Here is a 23,290-nt window from a genome sequence, read left to right on the forward strand (position 1 = left end):
AACAGTTACCATCAACATCAAAATCCTCTCAGGAAAATAACCGTCCTTAATTAAAAGTAAACATTTCCAATAATTAAGACTTTTATTGAAAGATAAGAAACAAAATGGAAAACAAAACTATCATTCACAATGTGTATATTAGAATTAATTTGTTTGAATCAGCTAGCCAGCATCCCTCTATGTATTTAAATAAACTTATATTTTGATTTGAAACCACGAAAAAAAACAACTGATTATCAACTATATGATTTTTTAATTACTTTTTTAATTGTTCTCTTATTATAAATTTTTTTAGTGATTTTCATATTTTTTTCAACTTCTAAAGAAGACAAAGGCAATAATTGGGTGGGCATAAAATTATTTTTCTTATTATTATGATAATGAACGACAGGTTGAGATGATTCAAATATTGAAAATGATACCTCTTCTTGCTGGTTATTTTTATTATTAATAGAAAGGCCGGGGATTTGAGAGGAAAGAACGGGATCGGAAATTAATTCTTGCCCTCTAATTGGTGATGATGATAGTTGATTATATTCATTTAGACGTTGGGTATTTCCAAAAGATTTGATATTAGATAAATCTTGTTGAATCATTGAATTGAAATAATTGTTAATTTTTTTTGTATTATTTATTTTTTTAATACCACTATTATTATTGATATCAACGGTAGTATTATTAGCATTAATATTGATATTATTTGGTTTGATTATCTGATTATTTTTTATTTTTTCATTTTTTATTTTTTCACTTTGCACTTTTTCATTTTGTTTTTCAATAAATATAAAATTATTATTATAATATTCTTCATCAATGATTTTATTAATATGATCTTTTAATAAAGCGTTTCTACTTCTAGAAACTAGAGTTAGGTAATATTTTTCATTGTAATTTATTTGATCAATGGAGTTTAAAGATAAGTTTGGGTTAAAAAAATTGTTTAAAATATAATTTGAATAAGAATTTAATTTTTTAATGGTATCATTAACTTTTTCAATTAGAATTAATTTATCGTTAAATAATTTAATAACTATTTTTTTGAAAATATTGATGTGATTATTATTAGATGAATTGAAACCTAAATCAATAAAAATTTCCGAAAAAGTTGAAGGAAATTTAAAATTTTTCCTTTGGATTAATTTGTAAAATTTTCTTAGATTTAAATATATTGGCAATAAGCTATTATTTACTTCTATTGAAGTGGACTTGTTTTTATTGGTTTCATTTGAAATTGAGGCTGAACAATTTAAACAATTAAAATTATTATAAAAATTATTATTAATCATGTGTGAATTAGTTTTTTTAAAATAGCAATAGGGATGGAAATTTTTCTTGCAGGAATTACATTGAATTATATTAAGATTGGTGTTATTTTTAGTTGAAAAAATAGGCAAGTTTTTTTTAATCCCACATTCACAATCGAATATATTTATTTCATTAATTTCATTAAGGTTATTAGTGTTATCTTTATTATCTTTGGCATCATCATTAATTGATTTGATTATTTTTAGGATTGGCTTTTTAAAATAATTTGAGACAAATAAGTTATTATAAACTAATTGAAAAGGATCATTTAAAATTGAACTAAAGGGAATTGAGTTTGGAGTATTATTATCATTATCATTATTATTATTGGAAATTTCATTATTTAAAGTTAAAATTTGCATTGATAAAATATGATGATTTGTGTTTAGTATGCCAGGATTATGGTTATCGAATTCGTATTTCTCAAAATTATCATTATCAGTATCATTATAATAGCTATTGTTATTGCTATTATTATTATTATTATTATTATTATTATTATTTAAAAGATTTATAAAACTAATGTTGCTGCTGACAAATTTATAGTTCAATGGGCAATTATCGTTTAATAGTAGGTTAATTTTCAAGTAATTTTGATAGGACAAGGGATTTAGAGATTGAGTTATTATTATTAGTCTTCTAATTAATTGTTGGATGGCCTTTTTCGAATCCAATAAATTGATATTTATACTATCGTCATCATTTTTATTACTTTTTTTATTATTTTTTGATACGGATAAATTAAAATTATCATAATCAAAATTGAAAAAATATGATTCAAAATATTTGTCTTTATTGTTATTATTATCATTATTGTAAATTATTAAACTCAAAGATTTTATGTAATTGAGACTGATGAGTTTGAAAATGTCAATTTGAATTAAATCCAATAAATCATCAATTTGATTTGACACATTGTTCTTCAAAATTTTTATCTTGACAGAATTTCGTTTGTCGTTACTGTTATTAATATCGTTATTGAGCCCATCGAGAATAAAAGTTTGCGAATCATAAGAATATCTTCGGTCAATAAAGCAGTCGTCGGGAAATAAGTTTCTTAGGAAGGATATGCAGCCAATTGAGATCAATAGCAAAGTCTGAATCAAGTCCTGGGACTGCTTCTTGGTAATTGAGCCAGAATTCTTGTCAATAGCAGCGTCAAAACCATTTTTTCCGCTATTGTCGTCCCCAGTATCATCTCGAGCAGCAATTTCCATAGCGCTCATCGCCCACAGAGAAAAGAACACATCGCAGCTCCAACACCTCTGGGAAAACAGTAGCTTTTTATAACACAGCAGCACCAGATTCTTCTTGCCCACCGCCACGGGTCGTCACCAACATCGTCTCTTTCGGACGCAACACCGCGAATGTTGCGTCCGAAAAGGGCAGCCCTGCATCTTCGGGACAACAGCAGCGGTGTTGTGCGCAACACGTGGAGCAACGCTTGCCTCCCACACGCGCGGGGACGGGAGCCAAACAAGGCAACTGCTAATTGGCGAAATTATAAAGGAAGAAAGCCCCAGCACTTTCTTCTAGAAACGAAGCCAGATATCACCCAACAATGTCAGAGAAAGCTGAACTTGGCCTCGCCATGGCAAAAGGCGCTCGAACGAGAGAGAACAATAGCAGCAGACGCAGCAGCAGCTCTCACAATGACAGCGACATGGACAGCTGCAGCGACATGGACAATGCCGACAACAATTGCAATGACACCAATAGCAACAACAACGACAACGAGCTCGAGATAGAGGTTGGCCCACGCTTGCACCATCCTCAGCCCTCCCATCTCTTGCAGCCCTCCATGTTGAGCAGCCTCATCAACGACGTCAACTTCGACAACATTTCCACTGCCTCAACTGTCTCCTTCTCGAACGCCGCCAATCCTGGCAGCGACTTGACCAACAAAAATCTTTCGCACCTTACTACCTCTAACTTAAATCTCAACAGCAAAAAGTATTTTTCCTCCACTGCTGCTTCTATTGCTTCCACTGATGCAATTGACTTGTTGAACCAACAGAATTCCAACACAACTTTGAATTCCATGAATAATATCGATACCGTTAACGGTAACAGTGACAATATCAACAATATCAATAATATTACCGAAATAAACAATATGAATAACAACTTGAGCTTGTCCAACAACCATTTGTCCACGACTGTTAACAATGATTGGTCCAACATCTCCTTACCCACTTCAAGACCCTTATCAAGAGCTTCGAATACTTCTGGCATCTCAGTGACTGCAGCCAAAGATGGTATTGAAGGAAAGAGAATTCACAGGTATAATAATCTAGGACACCATAACAACCCCCATTTTCCTTTTTTGCACACAAATATTCAAAACCAAAACATCAACCAAAATATATCTCCACTTTTAAACTCGGCAAATAACAAAAATCCTTCTCATAAAAAGTCAAGCTCTTTATCAACTAATTTGTCAAGCCAAAATCAAAACTCAAATTTAAATCAAATTCCAAACCAAACTTCAAACCAAAATCAGAACCAGAATCAAAATAATTACCAAGAATATCTTTCTGATATCGAAATGGATATTGATAATAATTCAATTACTTCTTCGATTCCAACAAACTCCAACATTCAAATTCCTAATATTAATTTGATTGATAATCAAAATAATCAAAATAATCAAAACAATCAAATATCACAAAATAATCAAAATCGAAACGCTTTTTATTTATCAAGTCATTCAAAAGATTTACCTGTTTCCTTGAATGAAAAAATCAACTTATTTAAATCAACAAATTCTTTAAATTCTCAACAAATCCATTCTTCAAGTACAAACATGAATCTTATTAATAATAATCAAAATAATCAAAATATCAATACTATCAATAAGGCGTCCTTTTTTTCACCAAACAATCAACAATTCCATCAACAATTTTTGATTAGAAGATCGGGATCAAACTTGACTTTAGGTGGCATAAGTGATGATGTTTCAATTGATGATTATCCAAGATATTAAGCATTTTAGCAATTAAGTTTGTTTTATTATTTTTTTTATTTTTTTTCATTTATTTTGTGTTTATTAATTTAATTATTGATTTTTGTTTGATTTGTGATTTTTATGGGTAAACTATTGTTCTTTCGTTATTATGTGCCACTTCAGTTCTTTATTATATTTTTAAAATAAATCTTTTTTAATTTTTGTTATCGTTATAATGATTATTTTCTTTTATAATATTTTATAGTATTTTATTTTATTTTATTTTATTGGTTGATTTTATTTTATTTTATTTTATTGTTTCATTTTATTTTACTATAAAGCTATAAACGTCTCATATCATAAAAACGCAATACAATTGAATCATATCGATACAGTTATAACAAGTAATAAAACTTAGGATAAAAAAACAAATAGCAAAATGAGTAAATGCAAAAAAAAAAGGAAAAAAAAAGTAGAAAAATACCATATATAATAAAAAAAGAAATTGCAAAATTAACAAACAAAAAAGAAAAAGAAAAAGAAAGAAAGAAAGAAAGAAAGAAAAAATAAATAAATAAACAATAATTAAGGAGAGAAAAAAGAGTTTGAATTAAACGAAGAAATAAACAAAAGAAATCATTGACAGATAAGTTGAAGTTAATTTGAAACAAATGGATATTTATCAAAACCAGAACCAAGAGTAAGTGATTGATTTTGTTTAATTGACGAATGATAAATAACGAATATTCTTATTATAGATGATAACCCAAATGGAATAGTGTTGATATACAAGTTACTATAATTGTAAGTTTTAATTTATTGTGCGGTCCAGTTAAAAATAAATTGTGATTTAATTAAGATTTAATTGGGATTAAATTGGGATTAAATTAAACATTAATTAGGGTTAAAACTGGATTAGATTGGATCAAGATTTTGGAGAACTTACTCTTTCGACGATTCTGAAAATGGAAATGCTGAAAGTTAATACCCACATGAACAAGATTAAAAATAGAAAACTCGCTAAAGCTCTTTGTTTATCACAGATTTCATCTATTTTTAAAGGCAATGAGTTGATTGTATCTCTTATTAGATTTCTAGTTAGAGATCTTTTTTGGGTTGTTTGTAATTGAGAGGTGGCAACACAAACCCATTGACTATCATATAAAGTATTAAAAGCTAGAGATAAATTTGCGGAACTGAAGATGATGAATAACAAGTCTAGGGAGATTAGTTTGATTTTGTCCATGGGGTTTCTTAGACCAATTGGCTGGCCACTATATTCGTCCCAAGTGATGTATAGGATGTAGAGAGATGCGATACTTTGAACACAAATTGCCATGATGGTAGAAGGCTGCTGGCTGATTTCTCTTTGAGAAGAGTTCTGAGAGTGGTTTTGGGACTGTGTTGAGGTGAATAAAGAGCAGGCTAAGCCTAGTGCTACCAAGGTTAGTATGAGCATGAAAGTTCTTAGGAAAACTAGTAGGTAGGGACTGTTGAGACAGAATCTTTTTATTGTGGGAGCCCATCTTTCTCTTGATTCGGAAGCCATCCAGTATTTGGCGGAAGATCTAACTTTGGGAGAATTGGAGCTTCTTCTCCTTTTTAAGTTGTACTTGTTGATATTTTTGTCAGCACTTTTGTTGGGAGAGTTTGAGAATAGATTGAGACAGAGTAGGTGACTGAGAAAGGAGTTTGATTGAGAGTCACCAATCAAGGAATCATCATTTAATTCTTTTCTTAATCTTTCATCGCCTTGCCAATCGCCAGATAAATCAGCTAGTTTATAATTTTCTTCTAGATTTGAGTCAGTGTTATATATAGTGTTACTGGAAGAGTTTGTGAGATTATTGTTTATTGTATTTGAAGATTCATCTATTATTGGCAGATATCTGTTTGAATATCGTAATGAGCTATGAGGACGATGATTGTTGTAATTGATAGAGTTATGATTATAGAGATTTTGATTTTGATTATTGTTATTGTTATTGAAATTTGATTTTAAAATTGCAGGGGTGTTTTTCACAGTTGATAGAAAGTTATTCCAGTTGTTATTCAAGGAAGAAGTAAAGAGATCAGTATTTAGGGAATCGTGGTGACTTATTGTGGATACATTGCCATTGAAATTGTCCAGGTCTTTGTGATGAGCCTTTGATACACTGTCTAGTACATAAGGGGGCACTGTTGTAGCCTGGTGGTTATAGGAGTTTATGTTATCGATCATTTGATTGTTGGAGACATTTTGGGGAGATGGAGAGGATATACCGGTTGAGTGTTGTTGAGCGAATTGGGGTTGTTGAGAAAAAGACTGTCTGTGAAGATGAGGTTGAAGAGGTTGCTGAGAAGCCATTGAATTGTTGGAGGATGAGGAAACCAACTTGGGAGATTGGAGCATTTCGCTGTGTGTGGTGGGCTGTATTGGATTGCAGCAGATTGTGAGTGAAAAAAGTAGATGATTTCAATAGAAGCAAAGTGCTTTTGTGATATACAGTAGATGAAGGGGAAAGAGAGGAAAGAAACAGAGGAAATAGAAGAAATAGAAGAACTGGAAGAACTGGAAGAAGCTGACGAAAGAGAAAAGAGAAGAAAAACGAGCAGGAATGAATGGTGTAGGAAACCAGAGAAATACCGGCTATGAGAGAGTCTTTTAATATCAGAGCATTGCCTTTAAACAGAAGCGACGATATAAACAATTGAGTGGAATATAATGAAATGGCCCAAGAAAGCAACTTCCAGTTCCACTCGCAAACGAGCTGGTCGCTGCGTGTAGCCCCTGCCTTGCGCTGCGGTCTGGCGCGCGCCATCTGCGTCCGCTGCACCTGCCCCTCAACGAGCGGGTGTGCGGGCGCAGAGTAGCATTTGCACGTGGCTTTTTGCTAGGCAATACGTCAATACACCCCGCAGCACCGGGACAGGTCTGCGAGACTGCAGGCTGCGTCTGGAAGACACAAAGAACTGTCGCTTTGGGACCGCTGCTTTGGTCACTTCCCGATCAGGCAGACCCCGGCTTAGCAATATGTGTATTGCCCAATGGGGGCATTAGGTCCCAGTGCCACCAAAATGGTCGAAGAAGAGGAAGCAGTGCACGAGTGGTTCTGTCACTCTTCAGCGAGGTTCTTCAGCGAGGTTCTGCTCATGCCAGAGCCAAACGGCGCTTGTATCTCGCTGGGGTGCTGTCTGTGTTCTTCGGTACCAGGGACTTAGTGTTTGGGATGTTCTGATTGTCGTCAACTGCTAAAGTTTCCAATGCCATCTGTAGATCTTTTTTCGTCAAGGCAGGTATTGAGACTGGCATTGGACGCAAGGCGATTCCCGTTCTGGACAGAGGTGCTTTGGTGCACGTGTAAGTCATGCGCATCAACGCTTTTTGCTTTTGAAATTTTGACCTTTTGCGCTGATGGAACGGACTCTTAATGTGTGAAAATGAGGTGGAAAGCGTTGGAAAGTAGCGTATTGTACTATAGAATTGATTGCTAAGTATGATTGATTTATATAGTTCACTCTTGTTTCTCTTTATCAAATACCAACCGACCATTCGTCCACACCTTCGCATTATTTCTATCGTCACCATTGAATAGCCATTTAGCAATCAAGTTTTCAAATTTCAAATTATCTTCCAAATCTAGCTCTCCATTTTTTTGTAATAAAGCCTCCTCTTTTAACAAACCCTGCTCATTTTGATTGGCCATAAATCTCAAATTATCGCTCAAATCAATTTTATCCTTTGCTTTCTCATCTTGGTTAATTTCTTTTGCCAACTTGTTATGAAAATATTCAGGCAATTGCCAGCTAAAGATATCAACCTGAGAATCCCTTTCCCGGAGATTAACCAATTGACAGTCCCATTTCTTACCAACTTGGAAATCTCCTATCAATTCTTCTAAACTTAATACCTTAGCTCCACCTAGTGTTGCCAAATATAACACATCGCTAACTGTTAGTTTATCATTTTCCTTAAATGTCTTCATGGCTAAGTGTCTTGAAACCAACAAAGCATGACGAGCTGTTGAAAGAATTGAAGGAGCAAATCCACCCGAAACATCTGTCCCCAATCCAACATTGATCGAATCATCCAACAACCAACGAACTCTCGCTTCACCTGAAGTGATTGACGAATTTGAAATTGGACAATGTGATACCCCAGATTTTTTCAATTTAATCAACTTCTTTTCATCTTCATTCAAATGAATGGCATGAGCTAAAACCGTTTTCGACGTCAACAATTTATGATCATCGTAAACCGCTGCATAATTCTTACTTTCAGGAAACAATTTTTTCACCCATTCAATCTCTTCAACATTTTCGGAAATATGAGTCTGAATATGCAAATCTTTCTCTTCTGATAAATCCCCTAGCCAACTTAATAAATCAGACGTACAACTTGGCGCAAACCTTGGTGTAATTATCGGCAATATAAGATTCTCCTCACTCTTATCAATCCTCGAAACTGATTCTTGGATCTCGTTTAAATTTTTAATATGCTTCAACACTTTTTCGGTCGATTTCTTTGATTGCTCAAAATCTTCAACATAATAATCTGGCGAATTGTCATTCATACAAACTCTACCAATCAACCCTCTCTGCCCATTTTTAAAACACAAATTCGCCAATACATTTGTAGCATTGGCATCAATTGTAGCAAAATACGATGCTGTTGTTGTCCCATTTCTTAATGTTTTTTTAACCACTTTTGAATAAATATCTTTAGCAATCTGCAAGTTTTTAAAAGACGCCTCCAACGGAAACGTGTATCTGGTCAACCAGTCCAACAATGTTGAATTTCCAAATATCCCACAGTTTGGATATTGTGGAGCATGAATATGTGTATCAACAAAACCAGGAAAAAAAAATGAATATGGATTTGATCTGATATCAACCAATTTTATATTTGAAACATTCAATCTTGAATCAAATTTTAAAGCGTCATCCATTGCATCAACTGAATTCTTATTAATGAAAACTATTGTGCCTTCAGTATTTACACCAACTGAACAATTTGGAAGTATTTCTATTTCTCCTAGTTGAGGCGTATGAACTAATGTGCCATGATAAACTGAAAACGCTAATGGAGATAAAGCTAATGATTCAATATTTTCCAATTCTTTATAAGGAGAGTATTTTGTTCGAGACAATTCAATAAGAGACTCTTTTGAGTCTTTTTCAACATAAACCATAATTTTATTAAAAAAAAACGAGATTGAATATCAAAATGAGATGGAATATGAAAATAAAATTGAATATTTACAGTAAAAATCGAGTTTTTGAGCTTTAAAATAACAGTGTGTGTAGTAGGGCAAAATAGCCTCCACTTATCTGTGGAAATACCAAAAAAGTACAATGCTGAAATCCAGATCAACTGATAATGCAAGCCTTCCGTGGAACATGGAACAGCTTTGATTTCGGCCAATCAAAACGTTGAAATAGCCAGGAAAGTTTAAGAATAGCATTGAATTTAAAGCAATTCTAAAGTGTTATCTGATCCGGAATCAATAAAAAAGAAAATCAAAAATAATATTTGTATAAAATTCAGAAAATAAGAAGAATATGAAGGATTCCAAAAAAATCTATAAGAAAAAATCTATAGAAAAAAATAATAGAGAAATATAATAAAACACACCAAAACTTTCAAAATTCCAAGGAAATGAAAATGAAAATGAAAATGCCAAAATGAAAATGCCAAAATGAAAATGCCAAAATCTAAATTTAAATACTAGATAAATAATAATTGCAAACCAGACCAAAAAACCAATATTATTGCTTAAAGAAAAGAAGGAAGAAAATAGAAAATAGAAAATATAGAAAAATAGAAGGTATAGGATATTAAGATAGAGTATAGTTTCTTCTAAATTAATTCTTCAGCTTGATTAAATTAGTTAATTGGACAATAAATTTGGGTCAAAAAAATCATTATTTTCATTTAAAGTTAGAACTTTGAGAACGATTCCATTATAATTATGCTTAGTATCAATTAAAGGGCCACGATTTAATATTAAATCTTTTAGGAAATAATAGACAAATTTATAAAGATTAAAGTATTTAACTTTTTCAAACTCAGCGGTTATATCAAATCTTAAACCAAGAACACTAGTGTCGACTAAATAATTTAAAGAGACGTTTAAAATACTTAGACTTTCAATGAGGTAATGTCTTCTATCAAAGATAACCGAAGCACCAATTTTACCATTTTCATTTAAAAAGTAAAAAGCCATTGGAATAGAAAAATCGCCATAAGCCTTTTTGAAAAAAGTGCTTGCTTTTTTAATTTGATAATTAATTTTCAAATCAAAGGTAAGATAAGAAATTTTTTGAGCGATTAATAATGATTCATCGACATTTTTATTGTTATTGTTATTATTAGGGGCAGCAGCATCAAGGTTAAAAGCATTTAATAAATCATCAGCAGTATCAAGTGCTGGTTCAATTAATTGGTTGTGATCATTAAAAGGTTGAATATTGATTAAATTTGTTAAATGATTTGGAAGTAAAAAGATTTTGATAGATTGCAATAGGCTGTATTCAACTAAAGAACTTTGTGAAGGTTGAATAGTGTTTGAGACCAATCCATCGTTATAGTTGTCATAAGTAGCAATACCAATTGATAATAATGAAGCGACACCAGTCAAACCAGTAGCTAAAATTGAAACAGCGCAGGAAAATGGAGCAGTATCAACCAAACAAGAAGAAGATAAAAATGAAACAGAATCAATAAAAGTGGTGTCGGCGGTTAAAAATCTGCCAAGCGCAATGACATATTGATAACGATTTCTTAAGTAAAATCCTGTAATTGAGCCATCAACAATAGCATCATTGTTATTAGTGGTGGAATCAGCTTCTTGAATAACAAACTGGTTAACTATCTCATCAACAACTTTATCATTATCAGAGTAAAACTCCAAATATTCTCTTTTTATAACGTCGGATAGATCAGTCAAGTCATCAGCAGTTTCATCGAGTTTGTCATTTAAAGTTGTAAAGTTTGTGCAATTAATCGGGTGAGTTAAGTTCAAAGGATTAGAAGTATTACAAATCAAGCCATAATTTGGTGGTTTATAATCAGGAACAGGAATAGCGTTGGTGAGAGCTGAGAAGGCTGTGAAAAAAACTATGGATTCAGCAATTGATATTCTCATTTTGGAAAAAGCTCAATGTTGATAAAAAAGATTAGTTTTGTTTATTGAAAACGAATGTTTTAATGAATTAAATGAAAATTGGTAACCAAAGTTGAGTGAAAGAAAAAACAAGAAAAAAGAAGAAAAGAAAAGCAAAAAGATAAAAAGAAAAAGAATAGGCAGGATACGACCCTGGGTATTTATATTAATGGAAAACAGCTAAAGGAAGGCTCTGGAAAAGCGTTGATAGTACGAATGGCCAATCAGCGCCAGGTCCAGCAGAGGAGGGATACGATGCCTGTTACTTTGGAGATGTTGTAGGGTTTGTGATGCAATCTCTTTCTGGTGTTGTTTTGACAGTACCATGCTGATGGTTCCCTCTTCTATTGAACCATCCTTGTGTTTCTCCTGTACAGATGCAGAACCCATATTTCTGGAATAGATGATATGAGATATAGAAGTGATGAGATAAACGAATGCAAAAACGAACTGGTATGATATATAAAACAGTTAATATAGTATTGAGATTTTTTTGAGCTGATTTGATTTTTCAAAGCTGCGAGATTTATTAGAATGATAAAGTCTATTGAGTCGATTGAATTTTAGATTTATTTCTTTTAAATTTTTGAAATCTTTGAAATCACTCATATCTAATTGCGATATGTAATTTCCTTTTAGATTCAATTTTTGTAAACATTTTAAATTGTCTAGATTTTGAACAAAATTGATTTTGTTATCAGATAAATCTAGTTCGATTAACTTTTGAAAATTGTTAATGTTTTCAATTTTATAAATTAGATTATTTGAAATATTGAAAATTTTCAAATTAGTCAAGTTGAGCAAATTTTGATTTAATTCAGGAATCCTATTAAGAGATAAATTTAGAATTTGTAAGTTTTTCAAGTTTTGTAAATTGCCGATATTGATAATTCTATTTCCCTTTAGATTTAGAATTTTTAAATTGTGTAAATTTTCAATGTTTTCAATTCTTAATATATTGTTGAATTTCAAGATTAGTACTCTTAAATTGACCAAGTTATTTAAGTTTTCAATTTTATCAATTTTATAGTTATTACTAATATTGAGATAATTTAAATTAGTTAATTGGTTTATATTTTGAAAAACATTTCGGTAATTGTTGTTATTATAATAGTGATTATAATCATTTAATTCATGAAATTCATTAAAATTACAGCGATCACTGTAACTATAATAATTATTAAAGAATTTTGAATGAGAAGAAATTGTTAGAGTGTTCAAGTTTTTAATTTCATTGGGGTTTAGGTTTAAATTGTCGAATTTAAAAGAGCCATAAATAATCTGTTTTGAGAAAATGAAAGAATCATTTGGATAAAGTTTTTTCAAATAATGAAAAAAAAAATTAATGTATTCGTCAATATTAAAATACAATAATCTGTTCTCTAAATAATTAATCTTGATTGCTTTTAAATTATTGAATTTTAGTAAACAGTTATTGTCTTGGAAATTTTTGTTATAGAAATTAAAAAAATCAGTCATTTTATAATCAATGAAATCGTCATTTTTAAATAAAAAATTCACAAATTTAGCAAAATTTAATATTTTCTCATTCAAGTAAGAGTTTTTAAACAAATCGTTAAATCTAATTTTAAATAAACTTTGATTAATAATATTCTTATTCTGATTGTTTTGATTAATTATATAATTATTATTCAACTTTGAATTGGAATTTAAATTTTCATAAGGGATATAATTATTGATCGTGATCTTATTAGGAAGATAACCAGGCAATATAATCACATTTTTAAATAATAAAGAATCAACTAGTGTTGATATAAAACCATGATGACTCTCAACCAAAGATAACAACAATAGTTTATCATTTGATAGTAATTTAAAAATTGCTAGTAATATTTGATAAGGGATGACATCAAATAAAGTTGAAAAAACCATTTTTCTGACAATCTAACCCCTCAATACATGGAATAACAGCTTATCAGGCGAGGGTACTAGCAGATGTAGAAAATCCACTATAGGGTAAATAGATGATCTTCAGAATTTAATGAAAATAAGAATGAAAACAATAGTAAAAAATTCAAAGCGAAATGAAAATGGACAAAAAAAGAAAAAACCCTTGCTTTTATAGATATAAAATTTTTCTTTCATGGTCAGCAACTGCTATCTGAGAAGTTTTCTTGCATCAGTGATAAGAAATGGAGCAAAATTGGGTAAAATCCCACACGAGTGGATCTCAGAGATAGGGAAAACAAGAAGCCGAGAACATTCCACAAAAACAGCAGCCATCGCAGTGGAGCAGGCATCTTCGACTGGAATCTGGCTCTTGACGAAGCAGAAGCTCAAAGGCCTGGAGCCTGCTCCTTCCCTTGTCTTCCGTCACCTGTTCGATACGTACTCCCCCTCAGAGCTGGTCTCGCTGGCACACGTGCTATATGCTGCGTGTGCTGCGTGTGCTGCCGCTTCAGCCCCAGCTATTTTCACCCGTATGTTGCCACAGCTCTTGGCACCTGCCGATTGGTCAATATGCCTTGACTTGTCGTCATTGGAGTTTTTGTCGCTGCGACCTGCAATCGCATAACTTACAGTTATCTCTCGGATTTGTCAGCACTGTATCTTGGAACAGCTCTGATATCTACAAAATGGCTTTCATTTCCATGATATTTTTATTTGTAGATTGTAGTTGTGATTTACTTGTAGGGTAGAATTCTGCACAATTGTCCCATTGGTGGTTTTAATATCCAAAAAGAAAATAATTGGCTCTAGCAATGCTGTCTTTAATATCAACTAATCTATTCAAACCAGTTGCAATTTCTGAAAATATTGAATTATCTCACCGTTTAGTTCACGCTCCATTAACAAGGTATAGAGCTTCAAAAAAGCATGTCCCAACAGATTTAATGCTTCAGTACTATGACGATAGATCAAAGACCCCAGGTTCTTTGGTTATCATGGAAGCGACCTTTATCTCTCCAAAGGCTGGAGGCTACGATAACGTTCCAGGCATTTGGTCTAAAAATCAAATTGACGCTTGGAAATTGATCACTAACAAAGTTCACCAAAACGGTTCGTTTGCTTCTCTACAATTATGGGCACTTGGTAGACAAGCAAAACCCGATGTTTTAGCAAATGAAAACCAAAAGTTTGTTTCTTCATCAAGTGATATCTATATCAATGACCTCGATAGAGAATTAGCTGAAAAGCTCGACAATCCGTTAACAGGTTTAACTCTTTCAGAAATTGATCAATGGATACAAGACTATGCTCAAGCCGCTCAAAATGCTATCGATGCTGGTTTCGATGTCGTTGAAATCCATGCTGCTCATGGTTACTTAATTGATCAATTTGTTCAAAAGACTGCAAACCAAAGAACCGATGAATATGGCGGTTCAATTGAAAATAGATCAAAGTTTTTATTGAATATAGTCGATGCTATCATTGATAAAATTAGCGATGCAAAAAAAGTTGCAATTAGATTATCTCCATGGGCTCAACATGGTGGTATGAAAGGAACATTTTCAGACCTTCATCCAATTGCAACTTTCGGCTATGTTATTTCAGAATTACAAAAGAGAGCTGATAATGGTAACCAACTCGCTTATATCTCAATTGTCGAACCAAGAGCCAGTGGTAATCAAACTGTTTCAGATGAAATCGCCTCTTTGGGCGATAACCAATGGATTTATCATATTTGGAAAGGAATTATCATTAGAGCTGGAACTTATACCAGTGACTCCCCAAAATATTCAAACATTATAAAAGATGTTCAAAACAATAATAGAACCTTAATTGCTATTGGGAGACATTTTGTTTCAAATCCAGATTTAGTTCAAAGATTAAAAAATGGTTGGCCTTTAACTGATTATGATAGATCCACTTTTTACATTATTGAATCGAATTTTGGATATAACGATTGGCCAATATATGGTGATACCCCCACGCATAGAGATAATCAGTTCTCCAATAAAACAGCTGTTCCTTTAGCATAGATTTTGGATTTTATAGATATTTAAATAAATTTGTGTTTTCATGTTTTTACACCATTTCTACTTTCTCTCATACTGGAACAAAGAAATAAAAAATTCAAAAAATAAGCTTCCCCACCAGGACTCGAACCTGGAATCTCTCGGTTTCCTAAGAATGTAGTCTTTCGCTCGTAGCCGAACGCCGTAACCATTGGGCCATGAGGAATGAAGCCTGTCATATTGAAGCATCAAATTTAATAAATATAATAAATGTTTGTTTTTTTTTGCCTTTAAAAATGCGTTAAACTTATTTTTTTAATAGATAATTTGAAATTTTTAATTAAATATTTGTTTTTTATTTTTATTTTACACAATTTTTAGTATAATGTGATAGAAGTTTTTCTTTTCCTTGAATTTGTGATGAAAGAATTTCTTTAAAAATAAGCTTATTGATTATTCAATTGGTTTAATCAATACTTATCAATAATTTAATTTAATGATTTAATTTAATGATTCAAATCAACATAACTACATATTTATATGACGACATTGATGATTAATATGATGATATTTCATTTTCAATTCACACTTTTGTTGATCTGAAAGTTCTGCAATTTCCAATAATTATCCGCATTACTTCACTGTCGGAAGTAGTATTCACTATTGTTGGAAGAACCAATAATTAAATTGAATCTTCTGCTGTATTGCATTTTTAGTATAAAAAAAAAGATACAATTATTTTTATAATATCTAATATTTGGGCTTTTTTTATTCTTATTTTTAAAACTATAAACTACTTCAAATGGTTGATTTAATAGACACTAATCTTTTTCAACCAATTACTGTCGGAAATGACCTTAAATTAAACCACAGAATTGTTTTTGCTCCTTTAACAAGGAGAAGAGCCACTAAAGACCACTTGACAAATACCAAATTGATGGAAAAATACTATGATGATAGATCAAAGACTCCTGGCTCTTTAATTATCACAGAAGGAACTCTTGTTTCTCCCTTTATTGGTGGCTCAAGACATGCTCCGGGAATTTGGAATGAAGCTCAAGTTAATTCTTGGAAACAAATCATTGATAGAGTTCATGAAAATGGATCATATGTTTCAATGCAACTATGGGGTTTGGGAAGTAGAGCTGATCCTGAGTGTTTAGCCGAAGAAGGTCAACCATTTTTATCAGTTGTTGATGACACTTATCCTGATGAATTAATCAAAGAAAAGGCCTTAAAGGTTAATAATCCATTGAAAGCCATGGAAATTTCAGAAATTAAAAAAATTGTCAATCTTTATGCAAATGCTGCTAAAAATGCCATTAAAGCCGGCGCAGACATTGTTGAAATTCATGCTTCTCATAATTATATTATTGATCAGTTTACCTCTCCAGACTTAAACAAAAGAACTGATGAATACGGCGGTTCAATAGAAAATAGATCGAGATTTTTGTTTGAAATTATTGATGCTGTGAAATTTGCAGTTGGTGATTCTAAAAAAGTTGCAATAAGACTCTCTCCATGGTATGATTTTGATGGTAAATCCGGTTATCGTTCTGATCCACATCCCATTGTCACATATGGTTATATTATATCCAAACTACAAAAAAAAACAGAAAACGGCAATGATTTGGCGTATCTCTCCATTGTCGAACCAAGAGTCAATGGGAACAGAGATGCTGATATCGACTCTTCAAAAAACGGAAATAATGATTGGATCCTTAAAATTTGGAAAGGGACTATTCTCAGATCTGGTGGTTATCTTATGGACAAAAAAGAATACAAAACCCTTGTCGAAGATGTAAATGCAAATAATCGAACTTTAATTGGAATTGGAAGATATTTTACTTCAAACCCGGACTTGGTGCAAAGATTGCTGAAAAATTATGGATTAACTGAATATGATAGATCAACATTTTATACTTTTGAAAGTTATGAAGGATATAACTCCTGGAAAAGTTACAAAAGAGTTTAGATTCGTTTATAGGTTTTTCTAGCTTAATTATATATTTATAATTTTAATTGATTTTCCTAGGGCATTTTTTTTTTTTGAGTACAATCATTTTTAAAATTTTGAAATTTATGTGACCATGTTAATTTTTTTAATCAATCGGATTTTTTCTATTGAAACGGTGAATACAAAGCAATAATTTCACTAAACGAAGAGATTGGAAACGGAAAAATATATTGTTTTTTTGAATGTTGAAATTCTTAGCAAATATAAATCATATCTGCAAAATGAGAAATTACCGTTGCCTATTTTACCCTTAGTTTCCCTATAAATCTAATTAGATTTCTTCAAACATATTAAATTATACACATAATATTTATTCCTGAGCAACTTAAACATACTCAAAATTGGGGACAAACTTGGGGAACACGGAAAAATTTGAGGAGCACGGAATAACTTGAAACATGCCGGAACAACTAGAGCTTGTATGGAAAAAAGCACTAGATAGCAGAACCTTAATGCAGTTTAAATGCCAGTGGCTACACATTGGACCATTTTGGACAAATCATGATCAAGAAACCAAGTTCAGTAATCACTTAGAGTATGATATGATTAAAACAAGACCAAGAAAAAAAACAAGGTGCAAATTCAATGCAATATACTTCACTTTTAATCATATTGAGTTTTATTAAAAACTGGGCATTTCAAAAAAAAATAGTAAATGGTAAACAACCATAAATTTTATAGTAAAAATAACAAAAAAAACTCTTAAAATTCGGAAAATTATAATTTCTTGGCAACTAAATTTTCTGATTGCTTTACAATAATTAAATAATCAGCCTTTTATATCATGTTAAATTGTCGATTGGTTGGGATTAATAGTCTATTTAGTAAATAATTAACTTTTACTTTTTATGGTTCATGGGGAAAATTTTATAAAAGAAAGTTATTATTTCAAACAAATATTTAAGAATAAAAAAATAAAAACTGCAATATAGGATAATTTCTAAGAGGGTACAAAATACTAAAAAAAAAATTATGCACTAGAGTCAGAATAGCAACTCAGAAATTAATCCGGGTTGCCTGTAAATTATGAAATTTAATCAATTTCTTTATAAAAATCTAAGGAAAAACTAAAACATAATTTTAAGATTTAAAAAAAATGGATTAATTTTCTTAGTTCAAAGCACAAATTCAGAAACAAAAGTCATTTGAAAATTAAAACTTTATGCATTTCAGTGGTTGGGGCAAGTATATTTTTCCGATATACTATTACTTTTAAGAGTTTTTCCTTAAAATTAAAAAGGAAAAATTTATATTACAGTTATTCTTTACTTGAAAATTTTAAGGATCTTAAAAGCAGATTTGAAAATAAATTAATCCATGATTTAATCCATTACCAAAAAAATAATATAAATACTATTTGAAATTTCCTTGAAATTGCTTTTAATTTTTCTTTTTATTTATACTATTAACATTACAATTTAACTTATTCCATTTAATTTCACTATTATTATCAGTAGTAGTACTATTATTATTATTAGTATCATTATTATAAGCATCATACTTTTATATTTCTTTATTCTATTACTATAAACATTATGGGTAATTTCATTAAAGTGATATTTAATAAATATTGGTCGGTATTCTATAAGCCTGATCCCAAAAAAACAGAAGAAAATGTATGGCCTGCTATTATTGTTGGTTTATTTGCTGCATTTGGTGGTATATTATTTGGATATGATACTGGTTCTATTTCAGGCGTGATGGAAATGAATTATGTTTTAGAAAGATTTCCAGAGGATAAACCAATGGAATTTTCATCATCAGAGCATTCATTGATTGTTTCGATTTTGTCTGCTGGTACATTCTTCGGTGCTCTCTCTGCTCCTTTTATTGCTGATACTTTGGGTCGTAAATGGGTTATTGTTATCTCGTCATTATTTACATTTAATCTCGGCATTGCGTTGCAAACCGCAGCAACAACCATAGGATTATTAGCTGCTGGTAGAGTTATTGCTGGTTTTGGATTGGGTTTTATCTCAGCAACTATTCCTTTATATCAATCAGAGACTGTTCCCAAGTCAGTTCGTGGAGCTATTGTTTCTGTTTATCAATTGGCTATTACAATTGGTATTTTTTTAGCATCTTGTGTTGAAAAAGGTACACATAACCGTAATGATTCAGGTAGTTATAGAATTCCTATTGCTCTTCAATTTGCTTGGGCATTGATTTTAGGTATCGGTATGATTTTTTTACCAGAAACGCCGAGGTTTTATATTTCCAAAAACAAAGAAATGGAAGGTAAAGAATCATTATCAAAATTAAGAAAATTGCCAATTGACCACCCTGAACTACTTGAAGAATACGATGAGATCAAAGCTAATTATGATTTTGAAAATTCATTTGGATCATCTAGTTGGCCAGATGTATTCAAGACTGGTAATTCACAATTAAAGAGAATTTTCACAGGTACATCGTTGCAAGCATTCCAACAATTAACTGGTATTAATTTCATTTTCTATTATGGTACAACCTTCTTCGGTAATGCTGGTATTAAAGATGCATTCACAGTTCAAGTCATCACCAATCTTGTTAATGTGTTTATGACATTTCCGGGTATTTACTTAGTGGAAGTTGTTGGTAGAAGAGCATTGTTGATTTGGGGGGCAGCTGGAATGTGTCTTTCAGGGTTTGTTGTTGCTATTGTAGGCGAGATATCTGATTCTGATGCATCTAATAAAGCTTTGGTAGCCTTTGCTTGTATCTTCATTGCATTCTTCGCATCTAGCTGGGGCCCAGTTTGTTGGGTTGTCACTGGTGAGATTTATCCATTGAGAGTCAGAGGCAAATCTGTTGCCTTAACCACAGCTTCAAACTGGCTATGGAACTTTGCTATTGCTTATGCTACTCCATATATGATTGATTCTGGCCCAGGCAATGCTAATTTAGGAACTAGGGTGTACTTCATTTGGGGTGGTTGCAACGTTCTTGCTGGTATTTTTGCTTATTGTTTCATTTACGAGACCAAAAACTTATCCTTGGAGGAAATTGACGAGACCTATCAAGAAAACAAATATGCCTGGCGATCAACCAACTTCAAACCAAAATCTTTTCACGAAAACATTCAAAACAACATGATTGAAAAGGAAGAATCCTTCATTTCTAAAGAAAAGTCCTCCCATAGTTTTGCTTAACGATATTATAACATTCATTTTTGTTGTGAATGAGTTTTCCATTTTTTTGTCTATGAATTACGAATGTTTCATTTTTGTTCTGAGTATCTTTTTGTCTTTCCTTTCCTCTTTGTCTTTCATTCAGTCTCTGCACTGTTAATCTATATCCTGGTGTCTACTCCATCACTCCATTACTCCATCATGTAGTTCTCCCACAGATATGAAAATGTAGGACGATAAGAACAGAAAAAACGCCAGGGCTGTTCGCCCAGCTGTGGATGCCTTCCGATAAGTCATTTCTCCACGCTTTTCACCGCTTAAACAGCGCGTTTCGTTCTCCGCGAAGTGCCGCGGAGTTTGGGCGGACACGGCTCCTCCAGTGTGATTCATACTTTACAGAGGATAAAAATTTTTCAGATAGTTTGTGGTTTGCCAACAGAAGCTTATAAACTGCCTCTCTTCTCTTGTTTCTGTTCTGATCAAAGCTCCCTCTTCTCAGCAGCTGGATCTAGATCAACATGTCTCTCACTCTATCTCTCTCCACCGGAAAGTCTGAAATTGATTTTGTCAGCAACTTGAAAGTTTCAGTTGCATCTGCTGTCTATAAGCTTCCTATCAAGGTCGTTGAGGTTGATTCCAACAATGTTGTTCTTAAAAAAGACAGTAGCTCGTTGAATTTGGTTGAACCTAATTCAATTGTCAAATATTTTTATGCTCTTTCCATAAAGTCAAACTCAATTATTGAAACACTGGACATTTTGGTCTTTGAAGAAACTGCTTTATACTCATCTTTAGTTTCGGACAATTTAAACTCTGAAACCTTAGAGAGTCTTGCTAATTTGTTTTCTTTTTCTTTGAAACATGAATGTCCTGTGCAAATTATTATTTTTTCTTCTCTCTATCCATTTTTCAAAAAAAACTTAATCCAAAACCAGAAAATATTAGCCTGGTTCAACGAGTTTGCGAACGTCCCAATAATTTCCAAAGTTTTATCAAATTTTAATACCGAAGTTGAAAAACCACAAAATACTGGGAGAGTAAATATTAAAGACGACTTCTTGAAAAGAAAACAAGAAGCAGAAATTCTACCAAAAGATGGCGAGAGAAATATCTTAATTACATCTGCTTTGCCATATGTCAACAATGTTCCTCACTTGGGTAATGTCATTGGCTCTGTTTTATCTGCTGACACTTATGCTCGTTATGTCAAGTCTAGAAATTACAATGTTTTATTTATTGGTGGTACCGATGAATATGGTACTGCAACAGAAACAAGAGCATTGAAGGAAAACATTACCCCACAACAACTTTGTGATAAATATCACACTATTCACAGAAAGATATACGACTGGTTTGACATTGATTTTGATTTCTTTGGCAGAACAACTACTAATCAACAAACTGTGATTGCTCAAGATATTTTCAACAAATTATACAAAAATTCCTACCTTGAAGAACAAACTAATGAGCAATTATACTGCCCAGTTCATAATAAATTCTTAGCCGATAGATATGTCGAAGGTACTTGTCCTCATTGTGCTTATGAAAAAGCAAGAGGCGATCAATGCGACAAATGTGGAAAACTATTAAACCCTGAAGAATTAATTGATCCAAAATGTCAAATGGATAATGCAACACCAGAATTGAGATCAACTGACCATATTTTTTTGCAATTAGATAAATTACAAGGTGATGTGGAAAAATGGATTCACACCCAAAGTGAAAAGGGTAAATGGAGCAAAAATGCTAAAACAATTGCCAACTCATGGTTAAAAGAAGGTCTCAGAGCTTTTGCTATCACACGAGATTTAGTTTGGGGTACTCCTGTTCCTTTAAAGGGTTATGAAAACAAAGTTTTATACGTTTGGTTCGATGCCACTATCGGTTATGTTTCTATAACTGCAAACTATACTGAAAATTGGGAAAAATGGTGGAAAAATCCCAAAAATGTTCAATTGTACCAGTTTATGGGTAAAGATAATGTTTCATTTCACACCATTATCTTTCCAGCTTCCCAAATTGGTACAAGCGATCCATGGACCATGTTATATCATTTAAGTTGCACAGAATACCTACAATATGAAGGTGGTAAATTTTCAAAATCTGAAGGTGTTGGTGTCTTTGGTAATAATGCTCAGGACCTTGGTTTATCGCCCTCTGTTTGGAGATATTATTTGCTATCTGTTAGGCCAGAAAGCGCGGATTCTCAATTTTCTTGGTCAGATTTTGTTGCTCGTAATAATAACGAGTTGTTGGCCAATTTAGGTAATTTTGTCAACAGATTAATTAAATTTATCAACAAAAATTATAATGGGGTTATTCCAGATTCTGACTATAAAAATATCAATAAATATCAAGAAACTTTGAAAGAATTCAATGATTTATTGATAAATTATAATAATGAGATGGAAAATGTTCATTTAAAAAAGGGTTTGGAAGCTGCAATGGCAATATCATCAAGAGGTAATTTGTTCTTACAAGACAATAAATTGGATAACTCATTATACAAAAACGAGAAGAGCAAATGCGATGCGGTCGTTTCATTTGGTGTTAATATTATTGCAATAGTTTCTGCTATCATTTCTCCATTTATACCAGAAACTTCTGAATCAATTTTCAAACAATTAAATGTTCCATCTTTACGTATTCCAGATGAATTTCAAACTATAATATTACCTGGCCATTGTATCGCCAAGGCCCAATATTTGTTTAAACGTATTGATGAAAAGAAAATTGGTGAATGGAGGAAAAAATATAACGGTAAGCAACAATAGATAATAGTTTGATGTTTTTATTTTCTAGCTTTACTTTTATCTGAGTTTTGAATTGAGTTATATACTATATAT

General features: G+C 32.0%; 11 protein-coding genes and 1 non-coding gene across 12 annotated transcripts; 6 read left to right on the plus strand and 6 right to left on the minus strand.

The window, feature by feature from the left end:
* Positions 1-236: 236 nt before the first annotated feature.
* On the minus strand, positions 237-2,531 carry HOP1 (Hop1p; the record flags this gene model as incomplete). Its single annotated transcript, XM_020195228.1, has 1 exon — positions 237-2,531. The coding sequence occupies one exon, from the start codon at positions 2,529-2,531 to the stop codon at positions 237-239; it is 2,295 nt and encodes a 764-aa protein (XP_020045255.1).
* Positions 2,532-2,855: 324 nt separating this feature from the next.
* Positions 2,856-4,425, plus strand: ASCRUDRAFT_77383 (uncharacterized protein). Its single transcript, XM_020193841.1, has one exon. The coding sequence runs from the start codon at positions 2,867-2,869 to the stop codon at positions 4,289-4,291; it is 1,425 nt and encodes a 474-aa protein (XP_020045256.1). The 5' UTR covers positions 2,856-2,866; the 3' UTR covers positions 4,292-4,425.
* A 327-nt stretch (positions 4,426-4,752) lies between these two features.
* Positions 4,753-6,966, minus strand: SRF1 (phospholipase D regulator). The gene has a single exon (XM_020193842.1). The coding sequence runs from the start codon at positions 6,597-6,599 to the stop codon at positions 5,178-5,180; it is 1,422 nt and encodes a 473-aa protein (XP_020045257.1). The 5' UTR covers positions 6,600-6,966; the 3' UTR covers positions 4,753-5,177.
* A 720-nt stretch (positions 6,967-7,686) lies between these two features.
* On the minus strand, positions 7,687-9,551 carry ASCRUDRAFT_77386 (guanine deaminase). Its single transcript, XM_020193843.1, has one exon. The coding sequence runs from the start codon at positions 9,421-9,423 to the stop codon at positions 7,747-7,749; it is 1,677 nt and encodes a 558-aa protein (XP_020045258.1). The 5' UTR covers positions 9,424-9,551; the 3' UTR covers positions 7,687-7,746.
* A 571-nt stretch (positions 9,552-10,122) lies between these two features.
* Positions 10,123-11,379, minus strand: ASCRUDRAFT_9719 (uncharacterized protein; the record flags this gene model as incomplete). Its single annotated transcript, XM_020195231.1, has 1 exon — positions 10,123-11,379. The coding sequence occupies one exon, from the start codon at positions 11,377-11,379 to the stop codon at positions 10,123-10,125; it is 1,257 nt and encodes a 418-aa protein (XP_020045259.1).
* Positions 11,380-11,868: 489 nt separating this feature from the next.
* ASCRUDRAFT_72046 (L domain-like protein) lies at positions 11,869-13,290 on the minus strand (the record flags this gene model as incomplete). The annotated part of the gene is made up of 1 exon (XM_020192017.1): positions 11,869-13,290. One exon carries the CDS (start codon positions 13,288-13,290, stop codon positions 11,869-11,871), a length of 1,422 nt encoding a protein of 473 aa, XP_020045260.1.
* A 636-nt stretch (positions 13,291-13,926) lies between these two features.
* Positions 13,927-15,406, plus strand: ASCRUDRAFT_77388 (alkene reductase). Its single transcript, XM_020193844.1, has one exon. It carries the CDS (start codon positions 14,121-14,123, stop codon positions 15,339-15,341), a length of 1,221 nt encoding a protein of 406 aa, XP_020045261.1. The 5' UTR covers positions 13,927-14,120; the 3' UTR covers positions 15,342-15,406.
* Positions 15,407-15,447: 41 nt separating this feature from the next.
* ASCRUDRAFT_t147 lies at positions 15,448-15,543 on the minus strand. Its single transcript has one exon. It is a non-coding gene; the product is annotated as a tRNA-Arg (tRNA).
* A 260-nt stretch (positions 15,544-15,803) lies between these two features.
* Positions 15,804-17,355, plus strand: ASCRUDRAFT_77389 (NADH:flavin oxidoreductase/NADH oxidase). Its single transcript, XM_020193845.1, has one exon. It carries the CDS (start codon positions 16,120-16,122, stop codon positions 17,290-17,292), a length of 1,173 nt encoding a protein of 390 aa, XP_020045262.1. The 5' UTR covers positions 15,804-16,119; the 3' UTR covers positions 17,293-17,355.
* A 269-nt stretch (positions 17,356-17,624) lies between these two features.
* ASCRUDRAFT_77390 (uncharacterized protein) lies at positions 17,625-18,184 on the plus strand. The gene has a single exon (XM_020193846.1). It carries the CDS (start codon positions 17,733-17,735, stop codon positions 17,958-17,960), a length of 228 nt encoding a protein of 75 aa, XP_020045263.1. The 5' UTR covers positions 17,625-17,732; the 3' UTR covers positions 17,961-18,184.
* Positions 18,185-18,869: 685 nt separating this feature from the next.
* Positions 18,870-20,465, plus strand: ASCRUDRAFT_9723 (sugar porter family MFS transporter; the record flags this gene model as incomplete). The annotated part of the gene is made up of 1 exon (XM_020195233.1): positions 18,870-20,465. The coding sequence occupies one exon, from the start codon at positions 18,870-18,872 to the stop codon at positions 20,463-20,465; it is 1,596 nt and encodes a 531-aa protein (XP_020045264.1).
* Positions 20,466-20,962: 497 nt separating this feature from the next.
* Positions 20,963-23,218, plus strand: MES1 (methionine--tRNA ligase MES1; the record flags this gene model as incomplete). The annotated part of the gene is made up of 1 exon (XM_020194711.1): positions 20,963-23,218. One exon carries the CDS (start codon positions 20,963-20,965, stop codon positions 23,216-23,218), a length of 2,256 nt encoding a protein of 751 aa, XP_020045265.1.
* Between the last annotated feature and the right edge of the window lie 72 nt (positions 23,219-23,290).

Source organism: Ascoidea rubescens (genome assembly GCF_001661345.1).
Source record: "Ascoidea rubescens DSM 1968 unplaced genomic scaffold ASCRUscaffold_14, whole genome shotgun sequence".
NCBI lineage: Eukaryota > Fungi > Ascomycota > Saccharomycetes > Ascoideales > Ascoideaceae > Ascoidea > Ascoidea rubescens.